Consider the following 23,559-nt stretch of genomic DNA (forward strand, 5'->3'; position numbering starts at 1 on the left):
GTGTCCTGGATCTGCTGTAGCTGCGTCACTCAGTACAGGGATGTGGGGTGTGTCCTGGATATGCTGTAGCAGCGTCACTCAGTACATGGATGTGGGGTGTGTCCTGGATCTGCTGTAGCAGCGTCACTCAGTACAGGGATGTGGGGTGTGTCCTGGATCTGCTGTAGCAGCGTCACTCGGTACATGGATGTGGGGTGTGTCCTGGATATGCTGTAGCTGCGTCACTCAATACATGGATGTGGGGTGTGTCCTGTAGCAGCATCACTCAGTACATGGATGTGGGGTGTGTCCTGGTTTTGCTGTAGCAGCGTCACTCAGTACATGGATGTGGGTGTGTCCTGGATCTGCTGTAGCAGCGTCACTCAGTACAGGGATGTGGGGTGTGTCCTGGATATGCTGTAGCAGCGTCACTCAGTACATGGATGTGGGGTGTGTCCTGGATATGCTGTAGCAGCGTCACTCAGTACATGGATGTGGGGTGTGTCCTGGATCTGCTGTAGCAGCGTCACTCGGTACATGGATGTGGGGTGTGTCCTGGATCTGCTATGGATGTGGGGTGTGTCCTGGATCTGCTGTAGCAGCGTCACTCAGTACATAGATGTGGGGTGTGTCCTGGATCTGCTGTAGCAGCGTCACTCAGTACATGGATGTGGGTGTGTCCTGGATCTGCTGTAGCAGCGTCACTCAGTACATGGATGTGGGTGTGTCCTGGATCTGCTGTAGCTGCGTCACTCAGTACATGGATGTGGGGTGTGTCCTGGATCTGCTGTAGCAGCGTCACTCAGTACATGGATGTGGGGTGTGTCCTGGATCTGCTGTAGCAGCGTCACTCAGTACATGGATGTGGGGTGTGTCCTGGATCTGCTGTAGCAGCGTCACTCAGTACATGGATGTGGGGTGTGTCCTGGATCTGCTGTAGCAGCGTCACTCAGTACATGGATGTGGGGTGTGTCCTGGATCTGCTGTAGCAGCGTCGCTCAGTACATGGATGTGGGGTGTGTCCTGTAGCAGCGTCACTCAGTACAGGGATGTGGGGTGTGTCCTGGATCTGCTGTAGCAGCGTCATTCGGTACATGGATGTGGGGTGTGTCCTGGATCTGCTGTAGCAGCGTCACTCAGTACATGGATGTGGGTGTGTCCTGGATCTGCTGTAGCTGCGTCACTCAGTACATGGATGTGGGGTGTGTCCTGGATCTGCTGTAGCAGCGTCACTCAGTACATGGATGTGGGGTGTGTCCTGGATCTGCTGTAGCAGCGTCACTCAGTACATGGATGTGGGGTGTGTCCTGGATCTGCTGTAGCAGCGTCACTCAGTACATGGATGTGGGGTGTGTCCTGGATCTGCTGTAGCAGCGTCACTCAGTACATGGATGTGGGGTGTGTCCTGGATCTGCTGTAGCAGCGTCGCTCAGTACATGGATGTGGGGTGTGTCCTGTAGCAGCGTCACTCAGTACAGGGATGTGGGGTGTGTCCTGGATCTGCTGTAGCAGCGTCACTCGGTACATGGATGTGGGGTGTGTCCTGGATATGCTGTAGCAGCGTCACTCAGTACATGGATGTGGGTGTGTCCTGGATCTGCTGTAGCAGCGTCACTCAGTACATGGATGTGGGGTGTGTCCTGGATCTGCTGTAGCAGCGTCACTCAGTACATGGATGTGGGGTGTGTCCTGGATCTGCTGTAGCAGCGTCACTCAGTACATGGATGTGGGGTGTGTCCTGGATCTGCTGTAGCAGCGTCACTCGGTACATGGATGTGGGGTGTGTCCTGTAGCAGCGTCACTCAGTACATGGATGTGGGGTGTGTCCTGGATATGCTATAGCAGCGTCACTCAGTACATGGATGTGTGGTGTGTCCTGGATATGCTGTAGCAGCGTCACTCAGTACATGGATGTGGGGTGTGTCCTGGATATGCTGTAGCAGCGTCACTCGGTACATGGATGTGGGTGTGTCCTGGATCTGCTGTAGCAGCGTCACTCAGTACATGGATGTGGGGTGTGTCCTGTAGCAGCGTCACTCAGTACATGGATGTGGGGTGTGTCCTGGATATGCTGTAGCAGCGTCACTCAGTACATGGATGTGTGGTGTGTCCTGGATCTGCTGTAGCAGCGTCACTCAGTACATGGATGTGGGGTGTGTCCTGGATATGCTGTAGCAGCGTCGCTCAGTACATGGATGTGGGGTGTGTCCTGGATATGCTGTAGCAGCGTCGCTCAGTACATGGATGTGGGGTGTGTCCAAGATCTGCTGTAGCAGCGTCACTCAGTACATGGATGTGGGGTGTGTCCTGGATCTGCTGTAGCAGCGTCACTCAGTACATGGATGTGGGGTGTGTCCTGGATTTGCTGTAGCAGCGTCACTCAGTACATGGATGTGGGGTGTGTCCTGGATATGCTGTAGCAGCGTCACTCGGTACATGGATGTGGGGTGTGTCCTCGATCTGCTGTAGCAGCGTCACTCAGTACATGGATGTGGGGTGTGTCCTGGATCTGCTGTAGCAGCGTCACTCAGTACATGGATATGGGGTGTGTCCTGGATTTGCTGTAGCAGCGTCACTCTGTACATGGATGTGGGGTGTGTCCTGGTTTTGCTGTAGCAGCGTCACTCAGTACATGGATGTGGGGTGTGTCCTGGATATGCTGCAGCAGCGTCACTCAGTACATGGATGTGGGGTGTGTCCTGGTTTTGCTGTAGCAGCGTCACTCAGTACATGGATGTGGGGTGTGTCCTGGATATGCTGTAGCAGCGTCACTCGGTACATGGATGTGGGTGTGTCCTGGATCTGCTGTAGCAGCGTCACTCGGTACATGGATGTGGGGTGTTTCCTGGATCTGCTGTAGTAGCGTCACTCAGTACATGGATGTGGGGTGTGTCCTGGATCTGCTGTAGCAGCGTCACTCGGTACATGGATGTGGGGTGTGTCCTGGATTTGCTGTAGCAGCGTCACTCGGTACATGGGTGTGGGTGTGTCCTGGATCTGGCTGTGTCCTGGATCTGGCTGCAGGCGGACGCTCTGGGTTTATTTTCCGATAACTTTTCCTGTTTTGCTCCTTTAGGAAGACATGGAAACGGCCAAGTACGTGTGGAGGATGTGTGTGGCCCGGCACAAGTTCTACAGGATGAACTGCAATCTGTGAGTGCACCGTGCGGGGCAGCTCCTGGTGATAGGGTACATACTGCGCTGGGCACTGGCGGTTCTGTAGCGATGGGCCCAGAGGTGTGTTCCCACTCTCTCCAACAGCTGCAAATAGACGTGAATAATCCCGACACTCAGATTCTAGGACTGTCCCTAATAATGTGGCGTGACAGGAGATTTCTGCATTTCTACAGCCAGGGTAGTAGTATTAGTGTTACAAGAGGACCGCAACGCCTCACATAGTACATACAGTACACAACACTGCAGATCATGCCGTACAAGCTATATATACTGTATGTAATATATACATTACCGCACAGGCAGTCGCCCACAGAAGTAGCAGCAGCTGAACCCAAAGCTTTGGTGTCGCTGTTGTCAGTGGGGAAGAGAAGATGGTAAAAGTGAGGGAGGGAAGAGGGCCCTGCTCGTGAGAGCTTACCGTGTGAAGCATCTGTAGGATAATGCTGTTATAATGTGATGTAGAGCATGTGAGGCCGCTAGGGTCACATTGCAGCTGCTGCAGAACCCGCAGGTCCTGTCCTCTGTGAAAGTGACGGTTAGGGCGACAGCTGTGTATTGCACAGGACGTTACCTCTGTGTGGATGTCTGTCAGCATAGACGGGAACACGTGGTAGACAGAGCGGCCTTTGTCCCCATGCTGCGTCACTCTCTGCCACCTGTCCCTCGGCTCATCCGTGTAACGATCCTCTACATAGTAGATCCCTGCCACCTGTCCCTCGGCTCATTCGTGTAACGAACCTCTACATAGTAGATCCCTGCCACCTGTCCCTCGGCTCGTCCGTGTAACGATCCTCTACACAGTAGATCCCTGCCACCTGTCCCTCGGCTCATCCGTGTAACGATCCTCTACATAGTAGATCCCTGCCGCCTGTCCCTCGGCTCATCCGTGTAACGATCCTCTACACAGTAGATCCCTGCCACCTGTCCCTCGGCTCATCCGTGTAATGATCCTCTGCTCATCCGTGTAACGATCCTCTACACAGTAGATCCCTGCCGCCTGTCCCTCGGCTCATCCGTGTAACGATCCTCTACATAGTAGATTCCTGCTACCTGTCCCTCGGCTCATCCGTGTAACGATACTCGAGACAGTAGATCCCTGCCACCTGTCCCTCGGCTCATCCGTGTTACGATCCTCTACATAGTAGATCCCTGCCACCTGTCCCTCGGCTCATCCGTGTAACGATCCTCTACATAGTAGATCCCTGCTTACCTGTCCCTCGGCTCATCCGTGTAACGATCCTCTACATAGTAGATCCCTGCCGCCTGTCCATCGGCTCATCCGTGTAACGATCCTCTACATAGTAGATCCCTGCTACCTGTCCCTCGGCTCATCCGTGTAACGATCCTCGACACAGTAGATCCTTGCCACCTGTCCCTCGGCTCATCCATGTTACGATCCTCTACATAGTAGATCCCTGCCACCTGTCCCTCGGCTCGTCCGTGTAACGATCCTCTACATAGTAGATCCCTGCCGCCTGTCCCTCAGCTCATCCGTGTTACGATCCTCGACACAGTAGATCCCTGCCACCTGTCCCTCGGCTCATCCGTGTAACGGTCCTCTACACAGTAGATCCCTGCCACCTGTCCCTCGGCTCATCCGTGTAACGATCCTCTACATAGTAGATCCTTGCCACCTGTCCTTCTGCTCATCCATGTAACGATCCTCTACATAGTAGATCCCTGCCACCTGTCCCTCAGCTCATCCGTGTAACGATCCTCTACATAGTAGATCCCTGCTACCTGTCCCTCGGCTCATCTGTGTAACGATCCTCGACACAGTAGATCCCTGCCACCTGTCCCTTAGCTCATACGTGTAACGATCCTCTACATAGTAGATCCCTACCACCTGTCCCTCAGCTCATCCGTGTTACGATCCTCTACATAGTAGATCCCTGCCACCTGTCCCTCTGCTCGTCCGTGTAACAATCCTCTACATTGTAGATCCCTGCCACCTGTCCCTCGGCTCATCCGTGTAACGATCCTCTACACAGTAGATCCCTGCCACCTGTCCCTCAGCTCATCCATGTAACGATCCTCTACATAGTAGATCCCTGCCACCTGTCCCTCAGCTCATCCGTGTAATGATCCTCTACATAGTAGATCCCTGCCACCTGTCCCTCAGCTCATCCGTGTAACGATCCTCTACATAGTAGATCCCTGCTACCTGTCCCTCGGCTCATCCGTGTAACGATCCTCTACATAGTAGATCCCTGCTACCTGTCCCTCGGCTCATCCGTGTTACGGTCCTCTACATAGTAGATCCCTGCCACCTGTCCCTCGGCTCATCCGTGTTACGATCCTCTACATAGTAGATCCCTGCCACCTGTCCCTCGGCTCATCCGTGTAACGATCCTCTACATAGTAGATCCCTGCTGCCTGTCCCTCGGCTCATCCGTGTAACGATACTCTACACAGTAGATCCCTGCTACCTGTCCCTCGGCACATCCGTGTAACGATCCTCTACATAGTAGATCCCTGCTACCTGTCCCTCGGCTCATCCGTGTAACGATCCTCTACATAGTAGATCCCTGCTACCTGTCCCTCGGCTCGTCCGTGTAACGATACTCTACACAGTAGATCCCTGCTACCTGTCCCTCGGCTCATCCGTGTAACGATCCTCTACATAGTAGATCCCTGCTTACCTGTCCCTCGGCTCGTCCGTGTAACGATCCTCTACATAGTAGATCCCTGCTACCTGTCCCTCAGCTCATCCGTGTAACGATCCTCGACACAGTAGATCCCTGCCACCTGTCCCTCGGCTCATCCGTGTTACGATCCTCTACATAGTAGATCCCTGCCACCTGTCCCTCGGCTCGTCCGTGTAACGATCCTCTACATAGTAGATCCCTGCCGCCTGTCCCTCGGCTCATCCGTGTAACGATCCTCTACATAGTAGATCCCTGCTTACCTGTCCCTCGGCTCATCCGTGTAACGATCCTCTACATAGTAGATCCCTGCTACCTGTCCCTCGGCTCGTCCGTGTAACGATACTCTACACAGTAGATCCCTGCTACCTGTCCCTCGGCTCATCCGTGTAACGATCCTCTACATAGTAGATCCCTGCTTACCTGTCCCTCGGCTCATCCGTGTAACGATCCTCTACATAGTAGATCCCTGCTACCTGTCCCTCAGCTCATCCGTGTAACGATCCTCTACATAGTAGATCCCTGCCACCTGTCCCTCAACTCATCCGTGTAACGATCCTCGACACAGTAGATCCCTGCCACCTGTCCCTCGACTCATCCGTGTTACGATCCTCTACATAGTAGATCCCTGCCACCTGTCCCTCGGCACATTTGTGTAACGATCCTCTACATAGTAGATCCCTGCTACCTGTCCCTCGGCTCATCCGTGTAACGATTCTCGACACAGTAGATCCCTGCCACCTGTCCCTCTGCTCATCCGTGTAACTATCCTCGACACAGTAGATCCCTGCCACCTGTCCCTCAGCTCATCCGTGTAACGATCCTCGACACGGTAGATCCCTGCCACCAGTCCCTCAGCTCATCCGTGTAACGATCCTCGACACGGTAGATCCCTGCCACCTGTCCCTCGGCTCATCCGTGTTACGATCCTCTACATAGTAGATCCCTGCCACCTGTCCCTCGGCTCATCCGTGTTACGATCCTCTACATAGTAGATCCCTGCCACCTGTACCTCGGCTCATCCGTGTTACGATCCTCTACATAGTAGATCCCTGCCACCTGTCCCTCTGCTCATCCATGTAACGATCTTCTACATAGTAGATCCCTTCCACCTGTCCCTTTGCTCATCCATGTAACGATCCTCTACACAGTAGATCCCTGCCACCTGTCCCTCTGCTCATCCGTGTAACGATCCTCGACACAGTAGATCCCTGCCACCTGTCCCTCGGCTCATCCGTGTTACGATCCTCTACATAGTAGATCCCTGCTTACCTGTCCCTTGGCTCGTCCGTGTAACGATCCTCTACATAGTAGATCCCTGCTACCTGTCCCTCAGCTCATCCGTGTAACGATCCTCGACACAGTAGATCCCTGCCACCTGTCCCTCGGCTCATCCGTGTTACGATCCTCTACATAGTAGATCCCTGCCACCTGTCCCTCGGCTCGTCCGTGTAACGATCCTCTACATAGTAGATCCCTGCCACCTGTCCCTCGGCTCATCCGTGTAACGATCCTCTACATAGTAGATCCCTGCTTACCTGTCCCTCGGCTCGTCCGTGTAACGATCCTCTACATAGTAGATCCTTGCCACCTGTCCCTCGGCTCATCCGTGTAACGATCCTCTACATAGTAGATCCCTGCTACCTGTCCCTCAGCTCATCCGTGTAACGATCCTCTACATAGTAGATCCCTGCCACCTGTCCCTCAACTCATCCGTGTAACGATCCTCGACACAGTAGATCCCTGCCACCTGTCCCTCGACTCATCAGTGTTACGATCCTCTACATAGTAGATCCCTGCCACCTGTCCCTCGGCACATTTGTGTAACGATCCTCTACATAGTAGATCCCTGCTACCTGTCCCTCTGCTCATCCGTGTAACTATCCTCGACACAGTAGATCCCTGCCACCTGTCCCTCAGCTCATCCGTGTAACGATCCTCGACACGGTAGATCCCTGCCACCTGTCCCTCAGCTCATCCGTGTAACGATCCTCGACACGGTAGATCCCTGCCACCTGTCCCTCGGCTCATCCGTGTTACGATCCTCTACATAGTAGATCCCTGCCACCTGTCCCTCGGCTCATCCGTGTTACGATCCTCTACATAGTAGATCCCTGCCACCTGTACCTCGGCTCATCCGTGTTACGATCCTCTACATAGTAGATCCCTGCCACCTGTCCCTCTGCTCATCCATGTAACGATCTTCTACATAGTAGATCCCTTCCACCTGTCCCTTTGCTCATCCATGTAACGATCCTCTACACAGTAGATCCCTGCCACCTGTCCCTCTGCTCATCCGTGTTACGATCCTCTACATAGTAGATCCCTGCTACCTGTCCCTCTGCTCATCCGTGTAACGATCCTCTACACAGTAGATCCCTGCCACCTGTCCCTCTGCTCATCCATGTAACGATCCTCTACATAGTAGATCCCTTCCACGTGTCCCTCTGCTCATCCATGTAACGATCCTCTACACAGTAGATCCCTGCCACCTGTCCCTCGGCTCATCCGTGTTACGATCCTCTACATAGTAGATCCCTGCCACCTGTCCCTCAGCTCATCCGTGTTACGATCCTCTACATAGTAGATCCCTGCCACCTGTCCCTCGGCTCATCCGTGTTACGATCCTCTACACAGTAGATCCCTGCCACCTGTCCCTCGGCTCATCCGTGTAACGATCCTCTACATAGTAGATCCCTGCCACCTGTCCCTCGGCTCATCCGTGTTACGATCCTCTACACAGTAGATCCCTGCCACCTGTCCCTCTGCTTATCCGTGTAACGATCCTCTACATAGTAGATCCCTTCCACCTGTCCCTCTGCTCATCCGTGTAACGATCCTCTACACAGTAGATCCCTGCCACCTGTCCCTCTGCTCATCCGTGTTACTATCCTCTACATAGTAGATCCCTTCCACCTGTCCCTCTGCTCATCCATGTAACGATCCTCTACACAGTAGATCCCTGCCACCTGTCCCTCTGCTCATCCGTGTTACGATTCTCTACATAGTAGATCCCTTCCACCTGTCCCTCTGCTCATCCGTGTAACGATCCTCTACATAGTAGATCCCTGCCACCTGTCCCTCGGCTCATCCATGTTACGATCCTCTACACAGTAGATCCCTGCCACCTGTCCCTCTGCTTATCCGTGTAACGATCCTCTACATAGTAGATCCCTTCCACCTGTCCCTCTGCTCATCCGTGTAACGATCCTCTACACAGTAGATCCCTGCCACCTGTCCCTCTGCTCATCCGTGTTACTATCCTCTACATAGTAGATCCCTTCCACCTGTCCCTCTGCTCATCCATGTAACGATCCTCTACACAGTAGATCCCTGCCACCTGTCCCTCTGCTCATCCGTGTTACGATTCTCTACATAGTAGATCCCTTCCACCTGTCCCTCTGCTCATCCGTGTAACGATCCTCTACATAGTAGATCCCTGCCACCTGTCCCTCTGCTCATCCGTGTTACGATCCTCTACATAGTAGATCCCTTCCACCTGTCCCTCTGCTCATCCGTGTAACGATCCTCTACATAGTAGATCCCTGCCACCTGTCCCTCAGCTCATCCGTGTAACGATCCTCGACACGGTAGATCCCTGCCACCTGTCACAGAGGCTGCAGTCACTGCGTCGCGTGTATCCCACGTAGGTCAGTCATATACAGCACCAGAGTGTTAGAAGCAGCAGCACAGAGTGTTTCAGCCTCCTCACTCCTATGTTTCCATGTGTAAGTGATGCGTCAGGCAGCACATGAGCAATGCTCTGCAGTGGGACTCCCCCTGTTGTGTATTTTGGGGACTCAGTGGTTGAGGTTTTAGGGTCTGACTGTCTTCTCTCTTCCATCCTGACGTCTGCATATCTCTGTCCTCAGGGTCTCCCCAGATCCTCCTCCTCCCTCCACGGACAGGTCCCAGAAATCTCTCTCTCTTCTGTCCTTCCAACGCTTTCCAATTCTGTGCCGCCCTTCTGCTCCTAAAGGGTGAGCTGAGAAACGGGTCACTGCTGATGTGTAACCAAGGGCGTAACTACCCCGGTGCAGCTGCTATGGGGCCACAGCTGATGCGGGCGTCTTCCTTGTTTGTGTTTCGTGGGTGGTACATGGGGCCCTAATAATTGTGGCTATGGGGCCCTCAAATGACTAGTTGTCCCCATGAGAGCTGGCAGCATGTGCTTTCTGCTTATTGATTGCACCGTGTGCGGCGTGGCTGGCATGTAGAGGCAGGATGCATGTTGTAGCACCGCAGCTTTTCCAGATATCCAGGTCTTTTTCCTCTATCGCTGGCTTATCATGCTGGGGCTACACACGGGATGGCTGAAACTTGTAGTGCTGTAACCATTGGTGAGACACGGGCTGCCTGACATTTGTAGTGCTGTAACCATTGGTGAGACACGGGCTGCCTGACACTTGTAGTGCTGTAACCATTGGTGAGACACGGGCTGCTGACACTTGTAGTGCTGTAACCATTGGTGAAACACGGGTTGGATGCCATTGGTGAAACACGGGTTGGATGACACTTGTAGTGCTGTAACCATTGGTGAAACACGGGTTGGATGACACTTGTAGTGCTGTAACCATTGGTGAGACATGGGCTGGCTGAGACTTGTAGTGCTGTAACCATTGGTGAGACACGGGCTGCCTGACACTTGTAGTGCTATAACCACTGGTGAGACACGGGCTGGCTGAGACTTGTAGTGCTGTAACCATTGGTGAGACACGGGCTGCCTGACACTTGTAGTGCTGTAACCACTGGTGAGACACGGGCTGCTGACACTTGTAGTGCTGTAACCATTGGTGAGACACGGGCTGTCTGACACTTGTAGTGCTGTAACCACTGGTGAGACACGGGCTGCTGACACTTGTAGTGCTGTAACCATTGGTGAGACACGGGCTGCCTGACACTTGTAGTGCTGTAACCACTGGTGAGACACGGGCTGTCTGACACTTGTAGTGCTGTAACCATTGGTGAGACACGGGCTGCCTGACACTTGTAGTGCTGTAACCATTGGTGAGACACGGGCTGGATGACACTTGTAGTGCTGTAACCATTGGTGAGACACGGGCTGGCTGAGACCTGTAGTGATGTGACCACTGGTGAGACACGGGCTGGATGACACTTGTAGTGCTGTAACCACTGGTGAGACACGGGCTGCCTGACACTTGTAGTGCTGTAACCATTGGTGAGACACGGGCTGCTGACACTTGTAGTGCTGTAACCATTGGTGAGACACGGGCTGGATGACACTTGTAGTGCTGTAACCATTGGTGAGACACGGGCTGGATGACACTTGTAGTGCTGTAACCATTGGTGAGACACGGGCTGGCTGAGACTTGTAGTGATGTGACCACTGGTGAGACACGGGCTGGCTGACACTTGTAGTGCTGTAACCACTGGTGAGACACGGGCTGGCTGAGACTTGTAGTGCTGTAACCACTGGTGAGACACGGGCTGGCTGAGACTTGTAGTGCTGTAACCACTGGTGAGACATTTCCCCTATATAGAGGATATCGGTGATGCAGTGAGACCAGTGCTAGCTCAGCCATTACCGTCGGTCTCCCCTGGGTATAAGTGCAGGCGTTCCTCTATATCCCCGGTGCCTCCGGCTGCTCCTGCCCGGCACGGTGTTACCCCGGGATTGGCCTGATATGTGATGAATGTTTGTGTCCTATCCTCTCCGTTATGTGTCATGTTACTGACCGGAATCTTCTACCCTCAGAACGACTCAGGCGGTGAATCCTGTGCGACGAAGATCATCAACGCGGATCTCTCTGGTAAGACCACCGGCCAATGACAGGGAGGCGATTCTGTTCTGTTCTGCTCCTTTACGTGTATATTGTTTTCCTGTGATGTCACTAGAAATAAATAATGATATTGGCGGTGAGAGGCTGCAGCGGTAATGCCTGCATCTCCACAGATGTAATGATCCGAGATGCTGACCACTGAGCGACAGCCACTGCCCACTATCTGTCTCGTATCTGTGGTCATACTGGACACACGACCCCCCTGATCTCTCCGATACTGGCTGATATTGCAGTTCCCATCGCTGTTACCAGCATGCCCCAGAATGATCTAGTCCAGTGGTTCTCAAACTCTGTTCTCAGGACCCCACACAGTGCATGTTTTGCAGGTAACCCAGCAGGTGCACAGGTGTATTAATTTCTCACAGACACATTTTAAAAGGTCCACAGGTGGAGCCAATTATTTCACTTGTGATTCTGTGAGGAGACCTGCAAAACATGCACTGTGTGGGGTCCTGAGGACCGAGTTTGAGAACCTGTGATCTAGTCTGGCGCTCTGCGCCGGGTATCTGCGGCCAGATGTGGTCATTACACCGCGCTCACCCCGGCATTATTCAGGGGTACGTAGACCTGGAACCTTTCTCTCCACGGTACAGCGTTGGACGGAACTGATACCGTGCTTGTATGTAGTGGGTGACTGTCCTCTCGTTCTGCTCCACAGCAAAAGCACCAGCCGTATATGATGCCTCCTCCCCAGATGCATTACAATGGACACTACAATGAGCCTCATACCTCCTCGCAAGGTGAGCGCTAGTCTGTATTTATACACATCACTATGAGCAGACAATAGATTTTTATTTTATGGTACAAATCGCTTGACCTCTGCCTGACGTATCCAGCTGACATGGAAATCCGTCACTTGACCCTGCACAGTGAGCGACATTCTGGCTTCAACCAGGGTGTTTCTGAGGTGCAGATCATATGTATCATCTGTTCTTAATGTCCCATCATGAGCACCTATCTGGATTCTATAGGGCACCTACCTGGATTCTCTGGCTGGAAAGCATGGTACATAGTGCCCCCAGTGCTGGCCCTAGATGGGGGTGCCTGAAGATGACACGGGCACGTAGCACACCCGTCCTGTGCCTCAGCCCTCTGGCAGAGTTGGGCAATGTGTGTGTTCTCAGCGGTAGGCTAGGGATGTACAGATGGAGCCACATTTATCTTGGCTTCTCTGCTGCGCCTAGGTGCACCATGGTATATTAGCATAAACCTTTCATCTATTGTTCTCAGCTGCAATACAATACAGAGAACAATACAGCAGGGAATTAAGTCTAACTGCCCTGGCTCAGTTACTCCTATTAAAGGCCAAGATAACGATGGCTCCATCTGTACATCGCAACGTTATAGCAGTATGTATTATTTCCCTTCTTGTTTTGTCACTGCACTCATCAGCTCCCATCTTTTGTGTTTGAAAAATGACCGTTGGGAGCTGATTGGCTGGAGGCCCATTTATCATACGCTATGAGTTTTATCATTCACAAATCTCTATCACTCATTGATAAATGAGCCCCTGTTTTACAGCCATTTGCTATAGAGAAATGATTTGTCTTGGGCAGTAGCGAGGGATGTTCATGGAAGATCATTTCAGCGCCTGACTTGTATTAATAATGTTTTGTAATTACTGAAAGCTAGAGCTCTCTTATCATGACGTGTCATCGTTAATGCGTCTTATCTTGTTTGAATTAGACAATCTCCCAGTGTTTGTGAACAATCAGAATGGATATTATTACCACTCGCAGACCAGCCTTGACCGCAGCCCACATGATTACAACGGCAGAATCCGGAACGGGAGCGTCTACAGCGCCCACAGCACCAACTCCCTCAACACCCAGCAACACTACATGCAGCCGTCGCCCATGTCTTCCAATCCCAGCATCACAGGAAGTGACATCATGAGGCAGGAGTACATCCCCTCCCACCGCCACAGTGCCCTCATCCCGCCCTCCTATCGTCCCACCCCGGACTATGAGACGGTCATGAGGCAGCTGAACAGGGGCATAATGCATTCAGACAGGCAGAGCCACTCTATGAGAAATCTCAACATTGGCAATTCCTACGCTTACAGCAGGCCCGATGCCTTGGTATACAGCCAACCCGAAATCCGGGAGCACGCCCACTTCACCTCTCCCCAGTCCCATCACTATCCTTTCAACCTCAACTATAGTTTTCACAGCCAGTCTCCTTACCCTTACCAGGCTGAACGGCGCCCAGTTGTAGGCGCGGTCAGCGTTCCGGAGCTAACGAATGTCCAGCTTCAAGCTCAGGACTATACGGCCTCCAACATCATGAAAACTCAGGTCTATCGGCCCCCACCTCCATACCCGTATCCACGCCCCGCCAACAGCACCCCAGATTTGACCCGACACCACGCGAGCAGCAGCAATCCAGACCTGATCACCAGGCGAGTCCATCATTCTGTACAGATGTTCCAGGAGGACAGTCTTCCCGTGGCTCATTCTCTCCAAGAGGTGAGCGAACCGTTGACCGCGGCGCGCCATGCCCAGCTGCAGAAGAGGAACAGCATTGAAATAGCTGGGCTCACGCATAGCTTCGATGGGATGAGGGTGAAAGAGAGGACCACCTCTTCACCTGCAGCCAATGTGCCACCACAGAGGATCATGCCAACAGACTCACAGTCCAACGTTTACATAGAACGTACCAAAGAGGAGCAGAGTGCCGAGCATGACCGAGGGCGATACGGTCACAAGAAGTCTCTTTCAGATGCCACCATGCTTATTCACAGTAGTGAGGATGATGAAGAGGACACAGAGATAGACAACAGAACAAGTGTTTCCCAGACACCTCTCTACGACCGATCCCAACTCCGGACAGTAATTGAGACCTTCCGCGATGAGTCAGAGCCAAGCTACCCATATAGTTCCATGCCCGTTAATCACCTACATATCTACGAGCACAAACCGGCAGAGGTGGAGAGAGAGAGGAGACCGACAGCAGTCAGCCCAGTACAGTTCAGCGGGGATCTCTTGTCCAACAGGAGAGGGAGTGGAACCATTGCTCCTTCAGTGTCCGAGTCTGACCTCACGGCTGTTACTGTCCGGTACCGAGTGAAAAAGGATCCTACGAAGAAGAGGCCGGTGTCTGATTTCCTATCCAGCAAGAAGGATATTGTTGAAGGTCTTCCACCCTCAGGGGTAAGTAGATGTGTAGTACATATTGGAGAGGGTTGGGAATGTCTACATTGGCTATCCCCCTGCTGCGTTGGGATAAGTGGGCCAGGCTTCTCCTAAAAACACTTTTTTGGTGCGTGCCCAGATGTGGTGTTTTATCGTGTTTTTGGTGTCACACAGCGGCCCCTGGGACATGCCAGGTGGCAGTCACACCAGGCTGTTCTTTTACCGAGGGCCACTTCATACATATCTGAGCATATGTTGCACTTGAACGCACAACTCAGTACACCGCAGTCAGACACTGAACACGTGGAGCAATTTGCTCTTGCATAGGAAACCTGGTAATTCCTACTATATGAAGCTAGTTGTGTTTGCCCGTATAAAACCACCACAGCTAAACAGCTCTATGTAGTGTGCAGCCACACATCCAATCCCTTGTAGTGACACACTACATAGATCTGCGTAGCCGCAATGGTTTTATACTGACAAATACAACTAGGGTCATGTACAATTACCAGGCTTCCTATTTAGGAGAACATACCTCTGTATGTTAGCTGTCTCAGTGTGGTGTATGAGGTTATGAGTTCAAGTCCCGGATGTGACTGCTGAGTAATGTGTGTTTTAAATACAGGGGGATGTAACTGAATGACAAGGTACACATAAATCACACCATCTCTGATAGCTCACAAGTTAAATATTGGTATAGTATGTGTCATGTTCAAATCACCTTGCTTGGAGGATTGAGTAGCTATTTTACTTGTGATAAGTAGAAACATTGGTTAACAAGAGAAACCATCTGTGTTTTCAAATTAATGTTTAGGACTAAACATTTTTTAATTTATTTATTTTTTACCAATGTTAAAAATATTGGTGTTATCGATGTCTCTTTTCGATATCCCATATCTACTAGGAAGGGGGGCTGCTCTAAGGTACTGGATTCAGCATTAGGAGTCTCCATTCTTCTAGAACCATGAGGCGGGGTTCCCCATGGCTCCTTCTCCGTTTGTCTTGAATCCTACACGACTGCCTGCCATATAAAGCCCCTCCTTCCTGCGGCTAGGTCATTTATCTAGTGGCAGTGGAAGTGGCTAGATCAGGAAGCCTCCTCAGACCCCTAGCTGGTATTATTGGAGATGTCTTTGTTCCTTGCAGTGTTGGAGGTGGGGTGTGTTGCTCACATCTGTTTAAAGTGTGATTTTCTTTTCATGAAAGAATTGCATTTCACCCTTTTTGTTTTTATTATGTCTGGTAAGAGGAATGCTCCCAAGGCCAATCCAGAAAAGGGGAATTGCAAAAATATTTGTTTGTGCAAAATGCCAAGTGACGTTTCCAAGTGCTAAATCCAATCCAGGTGTGCTTGGTGTAACTCCTAAGTACCCAGTTATGTCACAAGTTGATCTGGGGGAACCGGCCTAGGCTAAGTTCCTCACGCTAAACAGCAGATAAGGGCCTTCAGGGTCGGGCACAGTCAGGTGGTGCAGGAGTTTGTGAAGAGCTGGCTTGGACTCAGGATTTAGCCTGATCTGTTCAGGGGTTAGTTCAGCCGTCCTCATCCTTGGAAAGGTTGTTGGGTACTGTTTCCACCTCTAGGTCCCAGAAAAGTCGTTTTCAAGGTCCTTCAAAAGCAGGGGAAGGTTCAGTCTCCGATGTATCCTCCTTGGAGGATGTGGGAGATTTTGATGCATGTTCCCATTCGAGAATGTCACCAATTATTCAGACTTGCTGTTTAGAGCACTTCCTTTGACACTGCCATGGCCCCAAGAGTTTTCAAAAAAGTGACCGCAGTAATGGTGGCTCTCCTCAGGTCCAGGGGGGTCACTGTGATCCCACACTTGGATGATTTGTTGATAAAGGCGATCTCCCCAGCAGTTCTCTTGGATCACGTGAGACAGACCGAGCAGGTTTTGCAGTGTCATGGTGGGTTTATGAATTATGCAAAGTCCAGTCTGGTTCAAACTCAGAGGAAGTCCTTTATGGGGATGGTGTTCTGGCCAAGTATGAGATTCTGTCTCTTCAGAAACCAGTGGTTTTTTTTTCTTGTTCTTTGCAAAAGGAGTATAAAATATAAAATGTTATTTTGAAACCTTCAAGTTGCTGCACTAATTATTGTCTCATTCTTATAGCTTGATGGTGTCGGTATGTGAAGGTGACCTATCACCCCTGCAGGCCTTTGTGTCTTCTACATAAGCAGCACATGTACCCCTGTAGAAATATTTTCCTAGTAAAATCTCTAGGTGTCAGAAGATTCCCTCCTTGGAGGTGATTTTATGGACGTTTCTTCTGGATGGGGAATTATTGACCCATTGTGGCCAGAAGTATGTGGACACCACTGCCCATGCTGAGGAGCAGATGTTTCCCGGAGAACTGGCCCATGCATACCCGCCAGACATCTTCTGAACAGCGGTGGTGTTGGATATCTGGGCAGGAGGGTTACTAGTAAAATGCATATGAGTGGACCTCTCCTTAGATACCAATGAAAGCGTTCTTTCCAGTCATCTCATAATCGGTAGAAACAATGCTGAAACACTTTATTAGGTCCATTATCTTATATTGTACTTTCCTTATCTGCAGGGCATAAAAAAAGGTACCCGGACGGAAGCTAAAAAAATGGGGCCTCTAAAACTGGCCGCTTGGAATGGATTAACATTGCCCCGTATGCCCCTACCGGACGAAGATAGAGAGGAGCCCATCAGAGCGTCCAATGATGAGCGGGTAATGTAATCTAGTGTGTAGGATGAATGGCACTCTATGGTAACTGGGTGACTGGCATTGGATGTTCAGATAACTGGATGCAATGCTGGGTCCGTGGTGTGACCTCCTCCATGTCATTCACAGTGTAAGGTCCTAGAGCAGCGGCTGGATCAGGGAATGGTCTTCACAGAGTATGAGCAGACCCTCAAGAAACGGCTGCCGGACACGGAGTGCTCCATAGCACGGCTCCCTGAGAACGCAGAACGCAACCGTTTTCAGGATGTGCTACCGTATGACGACACGCGCGTGGAGCTAGTCCCAACGAAAGAGAACAACACCGGTTACATCAATGCTTCCCACATAAAGGTAAATCCTCAACCTCTGCTCCCTTCCGTCCCATGGGGGTAATTCAGACCTGATCGCAGCAGCAAATTCGTTAGCAGTTGGGCAAAACCATGCTGCACTGCAGGGGGGGGGGGGGGGGGGGAGCAGATGTAATATGTGCAGAGAGAGTTAGATTTGGGTGGGTTATATTGTTTCTGTGCAGGGTAAATACTGGCTGCTTTATTTTTACACTGCAATTTAGATTTCAGTTTGAACACACCCCACCCAAATCTAACTCTCTCTGCACATGTTACATCTGTTCCCCCTGCACTGCACGTTACATCTGCCAACCCCCCCCCCTGCAGTGCTCATGGTTTTGCCCAACTGCCAACAAATTTGCTGCTGCGATCAGGTCTGAATTACCCCCCATGTCCTGAAATGATGATGATAGAAGATCATTTCTGTCTTTGATTGACATTTCCTTTACTATCCACAGGTGACTGTTGGTGGCATGGAGTGGGATTACATTGCCACGCAAGGTCCCCTGCAGAACACGTGCCAGGACTTCTGGCAGATGGTTTGGGAACAGGGTGTGGCCATAATTGCTATGGTAACACTTGAAGAGGTGCGTTAAGAGGGTAACAGAAGTAATTTGTGGCACTCCCTGGAATCTGGGTATCCAGACAGGAGAGTTAACGATTAGCACCATGGTATATTGTGCTGTGTAGCTCATTCTCATCCGTGCCTTTGCTTCTCCTTTATTCCCCAAACTACTTAGTGTAACTGGCATGCTATGCTTTGCCATTTGAGCTTTTTATTCTTCATACCTTTTACCCATTGTATAAAGTATTGTTGGCAACCTGTGCCATATGCCAACTCAAAGTTTGTAGTTCCACCATCTGGCAAGCCAAATATTACCTGTCCTCTGGTATAAGGCTGCGGGGAAGCCTCAATCCTTGGGTGTAGTAAATTAGACTGTTCTACTTACCGTTCAGTGAATTCTCATTAACCTTTATTTATATAGCTGTAGCATATTTCTTAGCACTTTACAATTAGGAACACGGTAATAAAACAAGACTGGCTAATAACAAACAGAGAGGTCAGAGGGCCCTGCTCGCAGGCCTACACTCTATAGGGGAGTAGTTATCTGACACAGGAGGGTAAGTGCTACACAAGGAAAGTACTTGGAGGGCTGTATGAGCCATGCAGGATTTTGGCCTGGGTCAGAAGGTTGAGCATGGAAAGAACACATGTACATTTTGTTTGAACTGTGTAGAGAGGAGATAATTAGGTAGCATGGCTTAGGGAGGCTAGGTGTGTGATCGGGCATATGGTGGCGTAGGCTCCAGCAGTGGATGACTCTTGTAGAAGACATTATAAGGGTTCATTTACCTTGTAAACCAGTAACCAGCAATGTAGAACTGGACATCAGTCTATAACCGGCAGACAGAGCTCCTTCCCCTGTATCCTCTGCGCTCTCCTGGCAAGTTGTATAAATGTAACGTCTGGTCATACCACCCAACTCTCCTCTGATATTTCACGTCATCCCTGTCTTTCTGGTCATACCACCCAACTCCCCTCTATGTGATATTTCACGTCATTCCTGTCTTTCTGGTTATACCACCCAACTCCCCTCTGTGATATTTCACGTCATTCCTGTCTTTCTGGTCATACCACCCAACTCCCCTCTATGCGATATTTCACGTCACTCCTGTCTTTCTGGTCATACCACCCAACTCCCCTCTATGTGATATTTCACGTCATTCCTGTCTTTCTGGTCATACCACCCAACTCCCCTCTGTGATATTTCACGTCATTCCTGTCTTTCTGGTCATACCACCCAACTCCCCTCTATGCGATATTTCACGTCATTCCTGTCTTTCTGGTCATACCACCCAGCTCCCCTCTATGTGATATTTCACGTCATTCCTGTCTTTCTGGTCATACCACCCAGCTCCCCTCTATGCGATATTTCACGTCATTCCTGTCTTTCTGGTCATACCACCCAGCTCCCCTCTATGTGATATTTCACGTCATTCCTGTCTTTCTGGTCATACCACCCAACTCCCCTCTATGCGATATTTCACGTCACTCCTGTCTTTCTGGTCATACCACCCAACTCCCCTCTATGTGATATTTCACGTCATTCCTGTCTTTTTGGTCATACCACCCAACTCCCCTCTGTGATATTTCACGTCATTCCTGTCTTTCTGGTCATACCACCCAACTCCCCTCTGTTATATTTCACGTCATTCCTGTCTTTCTGGTCATACCACCCAACTCCCCTCTACGTGATATTTCACGTCATTCCTGTCTTTCTGGTCATACCACCCAGCTCCCCTCTGTGATATTTCACGTCATTCCTGTCTTTCTGGTCATACCACCCAACTCCCCATCATTCCTGTCTTTCTGGTCATACCACCCAGCTCCCCTCTGTGATATTTCACGTCATTCCTGTCTTTCTGGTCATACCACCCAACTCCCCTCTATGTGATATTTCACGTCATTCCGGTCATACCACCCAACTCCCCTCTGTTATATTTCACGTCATTCCTGTCTTTCTGGTCATACCACCCAACTCCCCTCTACGTGATATTTCACGTCATTCCTGTCTTTCTGGTCATACCACCCAGCTCCCCTCTGTGATATTTCACGTCATTCCTGTCTTTCTGGTCATACCACCCAACTCCCCTCTGTGATATTTCACGTCATTCCTGTCTTTCTGGTCATACCACCCAACTCCCCTCTATGTGATATTTCACGTCATTCCTGTCTTTCTGGTCATACCACCCAACTCCCCTCTGTGATATTTCACGTCATTCCTGTCTTTCTGGTCATACCACCCAACTCCCCTCTGTGATATTTCACGTCATTCCTGTCTTTCTGGTCATACCACCCAACTCCCCTCTATGTGATATTTCACGTCATTCCTGTCTTTCTGGTCATACCACCCAACTCCCCTCTGTGATATTTCACGTCATTCCTGTCTTTCTGGTCATACCACCCAACTCCCCTCTATGTGATATTTCACGTCATTCCTGTCTTTCTGGTCATACCACCCAACTCCCCTCTATGTGATATTTCACGTCATTCCTGTCTTTCTGGTCATACCACCCAACTCCCCTCTATGTGATATTTCACGTCATTCCTGTCTTTCTGGTCATACCACCCAACTCCCCTCTATGTGATATTTCACGTCATCCCTGTCTTTCTGGTCATACCACCCAACTCCCCTCTATGTGATATTTCACGTCATTCCTGTCTTTCTGGTCATACCACCCAACTCCCCTCTATGTGATATTTCACGTTATTCCTGTCTTTCTGGTCATACCACCCAGCTCCCCTCTGTGATATTTCACGTCATCCCTGTCTTTCTGGTCATACCACCCAACTCCCTTCTGTGATATTTCACGTCATCCCTGTCTTTCTGGTCATACAACCCAACTCCCCTCTGTGATATTTCACGTCATTCCTGTCTTTCTGGTCATACCACCCAACTCCCCTCTGTGATATTTCACGTCATTCCTGTCTTTCTGGTCATACCACCCAGCTCCCCTCTGTTATATTTCACGTCATTCCTGTCTTTCTGGTCATACCACCCAACTCCCCTCTATGTGATATTTCACGTCATTCCTGTCTTTCTGGTCATACCACCCAACTCCCCTCTACGTGATATTTCACGTCATTCCTGTCTTTCTGGTCATACCACCCAGCTCCCCTCTGTGATATTTCACGTCATTCCTGTCTTTCTGGTCATACCACCCAACTCCCCTCTATGCGATATTTCACGTCACTCCTGTCTTTCTGGTCATACCACCCAACTCCCCTCTATGTGATATTTCACGTCATTCCTGTCTTTTTGGTCATACCACCCAACTCCCCTCTGTGATATTTCACGTCATTCCTGTCTTTCTGGTCATACCACCCAACTCCCCTCTGTTATATTTCACGTCATTCCTGTCTTTCTGGTCATACCACCCAACTCCCCTCTACGTGATATTTCACGTCATTCCTGTCTTTCTGGTCATACCACCCAGCTCCCCTCTGTGATATTTCACGTCATTCCTGTCTTTCTGGTCATACCACCCAACTCCCCATCATTCCTGTCTTTCTGGTCATACCACCCAGCTCCCCTCTGTGATATTTCACGTCATTCCTGTCTTTCTGGTCATACCACCCAACTCCCCTCTATGTGATATTTCACGTCATTCCGGTCATACCACCCAACTCCCCTCTGTTATATTTCACGTCATTCCTGTCTTTCTGGTCATACCACCCAACTCCCCTCTACGTGATATTTCACGTCATTCCTGTCTTTCTGGTCATACCACCCAGCTCCCCTCTGTGATATTTCACGTCATTCCTGTCTTTCTGGTCATACCACCCAACTCCCCTCTGTGATATTTCACGTCATTCCTGTCTTTCTGGTCATACCACCCAACTCCCCTCTATGTGATATTTCACGTCATTCCTGTCTTTCTGGTCATACCACCCAACTCCCCTCTGTGATATTTCACGTCATTCCTGTCTTTCTGGTCATACCACCCAACTCCCCTCTGTGATATTTCACGTCATTCCTGTCTTTCTGGTCATACCACCCAACTCCCCTCTATGTGATATTTCACGTCATTCCTGTCTTTCTGGTCATACCACCCAACTCCCCTCTGTGATATTTCACGTCATTCCTGTCTTTCTGGTCATACCACCCAACTCCCCTCTATGTGATATTTCACGTCATTCCTGTCTTTCTGGTCATACCACCCAACTCCCCTCTATGTGATATTTCACGTCATTCCTGTCTTTCTGGTCATACCACCCAACTCCCCTCTATGTGATATTTCACGTCATTCCTGTCTTTCTGGTCATACCACCCAACTCCCCTCTATGTGATATTTCACGTCATCCCTGTCTTTCTGGTCATACCACCCAACTCCCCTCTATGTGATATTTCACGTCATTCCTGTCTTTCTGGTCATACCACCCAACTCCCCTCTATGTGATATTTCACGTTATTCCTGTCTTTCTGGTCATACCACCCAGCTCCCCTCTGTGATATTTCACGTCATCCCTGTCTTTCTGGTCATACCACCCAACTCCCTTCTGTGATATTTCACGTCATCCCTGTCTTTCTGGTCATACAACCCAACTCCCCTCTGTGATATTTCACGTCATTCCTGTCTTTCTGGTCATACCACCCAACTCCCCTCTGTGATATTTCACGTCATTCCTGTCTTTCTGGTCATACCACCCAGCTCCCCTCTGTTATATTTCACGTCATTCCTGTCTTTCTGGTCATACCACCCAACTCCCCTCTATGTGATATTTCACGTCATTCCTGTCTTTCTGGTCATACCACCCAACTCCCCTCTATGTGATATTTCACGTCATTCCTGTCTTTCTGGTCATACCACCCAACTCCCCTCTACGTGATATTTCACGTCATTCCTGTCTTTCTGGTCATACCACCCAGCTCCCCTCTGTGATATTTCACGTCATTCCTGTCTTTCTGGTCATACCACCCAGCTCCCCTCTGTGATATTTCACGTCATTCCTGTCTTTCTGGTCATACCACCCAACTCCCCTCTGTGATATTTCACGTTATTCCTGTATTTCTGGTCATACCACCCAACTCCCCTCTGTGATATTTCACGTCATTCCTGTCTTTCTGGTCATACCACCCAACTCCCCTCTATGATATTTCACATCATTCCTGTCTTTCTGGTCATACCACCCAACTCCCCTCTATGTGATATTTCACGTCATTCCTGTCTTTCTGGTCATACCACCCAACTCCCCTCTATGTGATATTTCACG

The 23,559-nt window shown here is 50.4% G+C and overlaps 1 protein-coding gene across 1 annotated transcript in view; it reads left to right on the plus strand.

Moving 5' to 3' along the window:
• PTPN21 (protein tyrosine phosphatase non-receptor type 21) overlaps positions 1-23,559 on the plus strand; it is a gene marked incomplete at its 5' end in the record, with an annotated part of 81,344 nt that overhangs the window by 49,032 nt on the left and 8,753 nt on the right. Inside the window, 8 exons of the mRNA XM_063948619.1 lie at positions 3,056-3,132; positions 9,674-9,781; positions 11,518-11,572; positions 12,261-12,342; positions 13,289-14,754; positions 17,302-17,442; positions 17,566-17,787; positions 18,242-18,370. Of these exons, the coding sequence (XP_063804689.1) occupies positions 3,056-3,132; positions 9,674-9,781; positions 11,518-11,572; positions 12,261-12,342; positions 13,289-14,754; positions 17,302-17,442; positions 17,566-17,787; positions 18,242-18,370 (2,280 nt within the window). The remainder of the gene's footprint in view (positions 1-3,055; positions 3,133-9,673; positions 9,782-11,517; positions 11,573-12,260; positions 12,343-13,288; positions 14,755-17,301; positions 17,443-17,565; positions 17,788-18,241; positions 18,371-23,559) is intronic.

The sequence above is a fragment of the Pseudophryne corroboree genome, chromosome 12 (assembly GCF_028390025.1).
Source record: "Pseudophryne corroboree isolate aPseCor3 chromosome 12, aPseCor3.hap2, whole genome shotgun sequence".
Lineage (NCBI taxonomy): Eukaryota > Metazoa > Chordata > Amphibia > Anura > Myobatrachidae > Pseudophryne > Pseudophryne corroboree.